This window comes from Condylura cristata, unplaced genomic scaffold (assembly GCF_000260355.1).
Source record: "Condylura cristata isolate star-nosed mole 26May11 unplaced genomic scaffold, ConCri1.0 scaffold00015, whole genome shotgun sequence".
NCBI lineage: Eukaryota > Metazoa > Chordata > Mammalia > Eulipotyphla > Talpidae > Condylura > Condylura cristata.
In genome coordinates, this window is record NW_004567116.1 from 2,146,083 (window position 1) to 2,153,640 (window position 7,558).

Genomic DNA, 7,558 nt, shown 5'->3' on the forward strand with positions numbered 1-7,558 from the left:
AAAAAAAAAAAAAAAAGCTCTACTCATTGAAAGTAACTACCCTGCCGGGTTCAGGCGACTCTCAGCCTGTGCCCTTGTAATGTGGCACCCTGGCACCAGCCCCCCGGGTCCCGGTGGTAACTCACCTTCTGGCACAAACATGTTGGAGATCACCATGAGCCCGGCCAGGATGAGGAAGGACGCCACCGTGGCCCGGCGGCCCACGTAAATCATGGTGGTGGTGGCCACCAGCATGGCCGGGATGTCTATGACCCCGAACAGGACCTGCACCAGGTAGACGCTGAGCCCGAACTTCTGCAGGTCCATGGCCAGGCCGTAGTAAGCCATGGAGTTGGAGAACCTGGGGGAGGCAGCAGAGGGCTCCGTTTCACTCAGGGTCACTGTGCTGGACAGAGGTGATGGTGCGGAGGACACGCAGGAGAACAAAGCGCTTCTTCTCCTTGGGGCGCTAAAGCCCCAACTTGCACACGCCCTCCCGGGCTCTTAACGCTCCAACACTGGCATGGAGCTGGGTCTCTACTGCCCTGTCCCTCTCCGGGTCACTCTCTGGACACCAGCAGGCGAGTGATTTTTCCTCTTAGCACCAGGCCAGCCCCTCCTGCCAGCCTCCAGCGCCTGACCTGAGCACCACGCCTGAGAGCGAGAGGGAAGAACGAGAGACTTGGCGAAACCACACCGCAGCGCGTCTCCCAGGGCCTCCCAGGTCTGCTGGGAAAGCTGCCCCCCAATGGCTACATCTGCCGGCGGTGGGTGGGCTCGTCAAGCTGCCCTCAGAGGCCTGGGATTCGTCCTCGCATCCGGGGTCTCCCTGGAAATGCAAAGCTCGCGTGGCAGCAGGCGTCCCAAAGACCTGGTCATACATCACGCACAGGGTGTTATTCACAGCAGCCAGAATGTGGGCCCTGCACAAGCAGGTTTGAGGGATGAACAAACAAAATACAGTGTTTATCTAGGGACACGCTTCAGCCTCAAAAGGAAGGCCGTCTGCAGAGCGGCTCTGCGCGCCTGGCTCGGAGGTGTCACGCCCAGTGAAGCGAGCTCAACACTGTGAACCTCGCTCACTGATGTGGGTGCCGCTGCTTCTGGGGTCTCTGCAGGAGTCTCTGCAGAGAGGACACATCTTCATACTTCCCTGTGTCCCCTCCTGGCCCCACAGGTGTTTGTCCAGGAAGGGACTCTTCCCAGGACCCCCTGGGGTTCTGGGCATCTCAGAAGCCGACAGGTGCATTTGGAAAAGATCCCAATAGCGGCCCCCAACCCGTTGAGATCCCCTGGAGAGAAGGGGCCCCCGCATCCGCCTGGAAGTCTCGTCCAAGGCTGCACCTCAGCACCAAGCAGAGCGGGCACTGCAGAAGGTACACAGACCGGGCTGCATTTACAAGGCTTCTCTGCTCAGTGCGTGCAGAAAGAATGGAGCTTGTTGGTGGGGGGTGAAGGACGTGTCCCCCGCCTCAGCTCAGAGATGTGGGCCCATCACCTACCAGACCAGCATCAAGCAGCAGGAGACCTTGCGGATGGCTGGGGTTCGAAAGAGGTCCAAGATGGAGTTGGAGGTGCGGACGCTTGCAAATTCGCTCTGGATGAAGGAGCTCACCACCTGGACCAGGAGCGTGTGACCAAGGGAGGGCGGGGACTGGGGCACTGGCTCTCTGCTAGGATTCCTCCCCCCTTGGGGGAGCCAAGGTCAGGGTCCCGAGGATGGCCGCCCCGTGCCCTCGCCATCCCGGGACTGGCCGGATGTCAGGTGAGCCCAGGACCCTGCGCTGCCGCTGCTTAGACGGAACCAGCCACCTGTGCCCGCGCGGGCACACGCCTGTCCTGGTCCCGGGACTCTGCATGGCCTCGGCAGAGAGCTCCTAAGCAGGTTATGTGACGCATCCAAACGTCAATTTCCCCATTGACAAAAGTGAGGCACTAAATGCCATCATGTACATAAACCCCGGGCTCGTGCCTAGCATGGGGCTCAGTCAATGGCACCAATTGCTAATCAGTGATAAGTGATTAGCAATAAAGGACAAATAGCCTACAAATGTGACAAGTGGCCTATAAGTGGGAGTCATAACAGATAGTGATGGGAGGTACAATAAATGGTGTGTTTGTTACCACGGATTCCCTGGTCATTTCATGTCATGATTTCTGCTTTGACACGTGTGTTGTGTGCCTTATTTCAAGTTCGGCTCCATGCCAGCGTGAGCAGACAGGTCGCCGGTGAACAGGTTGACGAACAAAGCAGTGGAAGGTGTGTCCTGATCACATGTGTCCTGATCACACGGTCATTGGGGGGCTGACCCTCCCCACATCTGTTCATTCCCGGTGTCTTCCGCTGGAGGGTGGGTGAGGGCTGGAAGCAACTGAATCCGAGCTCGGCTCGGCTCGAGGCTGACAAAAAGACCCACGACCCTTCACCTCCCCCACCCCCGCCTACCTCCCTGGTCAGCCGCTCCCCTTCCTCCTTCCGCCCGTTCATGGCCGCCACCTTCCGCAGGTTCTGCACCGCCAGCTGGCACTTGCCCTGCAGGAGGAGCCACCGGGAGGACTCTGGAAGCCACCTGGAGCCCAGAGGTGACGTGTGACCTGGAGCTGAGCGCAGCCATGACATCTCCCCAGCCAAGTCTACCTTCCTTCACTTTCCGGACCCTAAAACCAGCAGAGCGGCCCGCTGGCTGCAGACATGGGGTGACAGGGGCCTGCTTACGGTCCTCCCAGGAATCCTGGTGGGTGATCAGAGGCTACGAGGCACCTGGCTTCCACAGGTCCGGTTCTGACCTGGTTCTGACCTTAGCAGGTGGCCGTGCACATGGACCACTCCCTGGGCTGGGTCCGTACCCCCCGAAAATGCCCTGGGGCTGAGGTGAGGTGCGCCGACCGAGGGAAAGCCCTCGGTCTGCTCCGGACCGGCACCCTAATGGAGTCTACCAGTGTCCCGATAGCCAGGAAGGACACCTGGGCCCGGCGCCCCTGGACCACCTGCCCGCCTCGCGTCCCCCCATGCCCAGCGGGCCCAGGCCACTGTGCATCTCAAGCAGGTAAGGGAGAGGGGAGGGCTTGGCTCACAGGACACCCCCCACACCCCCACTTCATCGGGACATACCAAGAATACAGGAAAAAGACGAGGAACGGGACAGAGACGGCAAACTGCAGCCACCGCCAGGGGCGGATCAGGTAGGCCGTGCCGGCCAGGATGAGCTGGCCCAGCGTGAAGGAGAAGCCCAGCAGGACCCCCGCCACGGTGCGGCCCCGGGTGGGCATCCACTCCACAACTGCGGAGAGACGCAGCCGCTGTGGGACGCGGCGCCCCGCCTCTGCCCACCGGCCCCTTGGTGACGGTGCCGCCCCCAAAGCCCCCAACCCGCCAAGGCGTCCCCGACCTCCTCCCCAGGCCCAGGCTGCGGGTGGGCCAGAGAGCCAGTACCCGACTAAACCCTAACGCGTCCCAGGAAACCTTGATTGAATTGGGAAGGTTTTTCCCAGAAAGTTATAAAACACACAGGTAACTAACGTTAACAAACTTGACTTTCTAGAAATATGTATCTGGGAAATCAAAACCAGCCCAAACCAGCCCACTGTGGACAAAGTGAAGTCATCAGAAGGAAAGCCCAACAGGAGGGGCCGGCACGCCTGGCCCTGGGCGTTTCCTCGGAAGTCCAGGGGAAGAGCAGCGGGAGGTGAGGCGGCTGGCAGAGAGGAGCTACACGGCTTAGTTACAGGACTGTCCTGCAAATGGCAGCCGACCCCCCGGTTTCGCAGCAAAACCCCCCGGACTACGCGTGAGGAAGCAGAGGGCTTAAACCAAGCACTTTGCTCTCTGCTGCCCGGCCCTCCTCAGCGGCTCCACCCTCCAGCCTCCTCTCTGGCCTTCGTGGCCTGGGGGGCGCCTGTCACTGCCCACCCCAGGGGCGAGCTCATTAGTGCGGTTACCGCGGCCAGCCCTGAGAACCCTTGGCGCTGGGATGTGCGTGTCTGCGCCGCAGAGGCGGCAGGGTGGGGCCAGGCCCTTCTCTGGCACCTGTTTTGGAACCTCTGGCCTGGGTTCCAAAGGCTCCCCCCCGCCCCCCGTGAATATATTTTCCCAGCAGCTAAACAAGGGCCTGTGTGGGAGAAGGCAGGACCCTCGGAAAGCAGCCAGGGCGCTGGGCCCGTGCCCAACACGTGGTTGAGCGGAGACCAGGAGGCTCGCTGACTGCCAGCGCTGTGGGGGAGGTCACCCCCTGCGATTGTCCCCAGAGACCTCCTTAAAGCCACACTGCTCTGGGAAGTCTCTGGTGTGTTTGTGTGCAGGCATGTAGGGGTGTCTCAGTGTGGGTGTGGCAGGTGTCTGCGTGGCTCTGATGTCCTGTGCAGGGCCCAGAGGGAGGGCGGGGCGCCGCCCCCCGAGGCTGCCTCCACCCCAGGCTGCCCCCACCCCAGGCTGCCCCCACCCTGTTCCTCGGCAGTTTCCCAGCCCTTCACGTGGCCCTGACAGCAGGATTGTCCCTGGGGTACTAAGCCGCTGAAGTGGGCGCCTGCAGCTGGCGGCCCGTGTCCAGGGGGTCCTACCAGCTGGTGGGCCGTGTCCAGGGGGTCCTACCAGCTGGTGGGCCGTGTCCAGGGGGTCCTACCAGCTGGTGGCCTGAGTCCAGGGGTCCTCAGCTCTGCCTGGAACAGCCTGGAATGAGGCCTGACCTGTCCCCTTGGGTGGGTGGGACATCCCACCTGGCTCCCAGGAGCTGGGTGTCCACTCTGGTGCTAAGGACCACCTTTACCACCTGGTGAACCCCATCTTTCCTGAAGGCCACATCACTCAGGGCCAGCAGAAGCCCCAGGCACCACTGAGTCGTGTGTCCCTACGGGGATCCCACACAGAGCCTGGCACGAGTCGGGGCTAGGTGAGGGATCATGGCTGGTTAATTTGTGCAGGTACTGAGACTCAGCTTACAGGTGGACAAATCCCAAGCCGGGGCTGTGGCCCACTGCCCACCTGGCCGCCGCCTGAGAGCCGGGAATCCAGGACCCTGGTAGGAGGTTCCAGCTGAGGCCACTCCGTGAGAATCCCAAACCAGAGCGGCCGCTTCCTTGCCCAGGCCCCCCAGATGGACTCACCCAGAGAGAGGGAGTTGAGGATGATGCCGGAGAAGGTCATGCCCATCAGGAACCGGAAGGCACAGTAGGCCCCGAAGGAGCTGAAGTAGGCCGTGGCGGCCCCAGACACCGCCAGCTGCAAATACGACCAGACCAGCGGGGCCTTGCGGCCCAGCCTGAGCCGTGGACGCAGGGTCAGGGCCTGGGGCGGCAGCAGCTTCCCCGCGGGAGGGAAGCGGCCGAACGCAGCCCGAGAGGCCCAGGAGGGGCCTCGTTCCAAGACACTCGGACGCATTTACACACGCGCCCTTCTCTCACAGTCACACACCGACAGCCCGGCGGGGCCTGGGGCCCGCGGCCGTCCAGAGAGGGACCTCGTGGTGCCCTGGGTTGTGGCACGGCCACCCACGGCGCCTGAGCTGGGCCCACGGGGGGCAGTCTGGGGCTTGGGGCTGGAGCTGGAGAGGGCCCCCCAGAACCTGAACGGCAACAGTGAGAGTGGAGGTAGGAGGGGGGGTGGGGGGTCATCAGGCGCGGGTGGGGCCCCGGCCAAGCCAGCACCCGAGTTTCCTGCGCCTGTGCCGAAGGACCACTGCCCAGCCTGCAGGTGCTTCTGGTCAGTCCTGGCCCGTCCCCACAGCATGCACCATGGACACTAAGGAGGATGAGGAAGTCCCTGCCAGAGGGACACACGGAGGTCTCAAAGTGCAGGAAAAACAGGTGGAGAACAGTGAATTTGGGGTGCAGTGTTTCCACAGAAAGGGGTTGGGAGCTGTGCACACAGCTCAAATCATAAATGTCTGGAGAGACAGACACCAGGCAGCCCCTAGAAGTTACTGGGGTGTGGTGGTGGGGTACGATGCGAGAGGGACCCTTCTCTCGTGCTTCCTGAAATTTTTGAAACGGGTAAGAGTATGTTTTATCTGTTTAAAAACACATGTAGGGCCCCCTGGAGGTGCAGGGGTTAAAGACACAGCGCTGTCACGCTGTCATCAGCCACTAACGCAAGTTCGATCCCGGCCAGGGAGGGACCCACAGGGCGCAGCAGACCCCTCCTGTCTCCCCGCTGCTCCCCTCAGCAGTGTGTCTCAGTGGCTCCACCTATTCTGCTCCCAACTGTCTCTGGTGAATCCTCTCACCCCTACCCTGCACCTCTGGCCTGTACCCCAGTTGTGTGTGCATAAATAAATCTTTTTTAAAAAATAAAAAACACACGCATACAACTTTGTAAAGAAAATCAAGACTTCCCCCAAGACTTTCCCACCAGCCCTGGGGGGCTGGGGCCCGCAGGCTCACCTGTCTGCAAGGCTGCCAAACACAGCCGCACCCACCAGGACCCCGGCCATGTAGATGGACTGAGCCAGGTCTCGGAGGGTTCGGGCCTCACACACCAGATCCCACTGCAGGGGAGACAGGGCTGTCCAGTCTCGGCCTCTGGCCGCAGCCCCCCGTGCCGCCTGGGCCCACTGACCTCCATCACGATGGTGGACGGGAAAACACTGCGGTCGTAGGCCCAGCCGTCCTTGCAGCCCTCCGTGGCTGCCCCAGGGACGGAGGTGTTGGGGTGCAGGAGGGCCCACTGAGGTTCGGTGAAGCGCTGGCATGGCTCAGGGACCCCAAATCGGTCCAGGGGTATGGTGGCCCTCAACCAGGCCCCCGAGTCATTGGCGGTGGCCGCGGTGTGATTGGGGGGGCTCTGGCAGTGGTGGGGGGGCACGGCAGCCGTGAAGTTCTGCAGGAAGTTGTGGCAGGCCAGCAGGCTGCAGGGCAGCAGCAGCAGCGCCGTGTGGATGAGCTGGAAGCGGCCCACGCCACCCAGGGTGTCCAGCAGGTCTGTGAAGGCCATGGCCACGGCTGGACCGGGCAGCCTGCCTGCTTATGTAAAGGGGGGGCGGGCCGGGAGGTGGAGGATCAGGGCGGTAGGGGCTGCAGATGAACCGCTGCAGCTCAGAGGGGTCCGGTTACACCTCACAGGAGGCCTCGGGTGTCCCCACATCGGCTGGACTCCCGCCTTCCGAGCCCTTTCTGTTCGTGGCACTCAGTCTCAAGTCAGAAAGGTGAGGGGCCCCGGAGCCCCTCCAGCCTGCGACTGGCTCCCCTGCCCGCTGGCTCGCACGGGACCGCGCCGAGGGCACCTCGCACCCGCCCCCTTCCCAGGCTGGACCGGGAGAGGCAGCCCAGCCCCGTCGCCAGGGCCTAAATCCAGCCTGGAGCCTGAAATGCCACGAGGTAGATAAGGGGGTGCTGGTGATGCTGGCTGCTTGGCCCTACTCCTCCCCCAAATAAGGGACTTCACAGGAGACTCGGAAAAAGTCCTTAAAAATGCCCAGCTAGGAGGAAGGGTCTGCCCAGCACTCGGGCGCGGGTGGGGGCAGCCAGGCCAGTCAGAAGCACGGAATATGCCGACCCTCTTGTCCAACAGAACCATCGCGAAGAAGGCTCGAGTCCCCACACCCGTCCTCCTGCGGCCCCAACGGGCCCAGCTCCCTGGACGTGAGGT

The 7,558-nt window shown here is 62.4% G+C and overlaps 1 protein-coding gene across 1 annotated transcript in view; it reads right to left on the minus strand.

Moving 5' to 3' along the window:
• LOC101622961 (solute carrier family 22 member 20) overlaps positions 1-6,904 on the minus strand; it is a 9,082-nt gene extending 2,178 nt beyond the window's left edge. The window contains exons 1-7 of the mRNA XM_012725249.1: positions 6,530-6,904; positions 6,355-6,458; positions 5,080-5,234; positions 3,092-3,260; positions 2,426-2,549; positions 1,482-1,597; positions 126-340 (exon numbers count right to left, since the gene is read on the minus strand). Coding sequence (XP_012580703.1) covers positions 126-340; positions 1,482-1,597; positions 2,426-2,549; positions 3,092-3,260; positions 5,080-5,234; positions 6,355-6,458; positions 6,530-6,904 — 1,258 coding nt within the window. The remainder of the gene's footprint in view (positions 1-125; positions 341-1,481; positions 1,598-2,425; positions 2,550-3,091; positions 3,261-5,079; positions 5,235-6,354; positions 6,459-6,529) is intronic.
• Between the last annotated feature and the right edge of the window lie 654 nt (positions 6,905-7,558).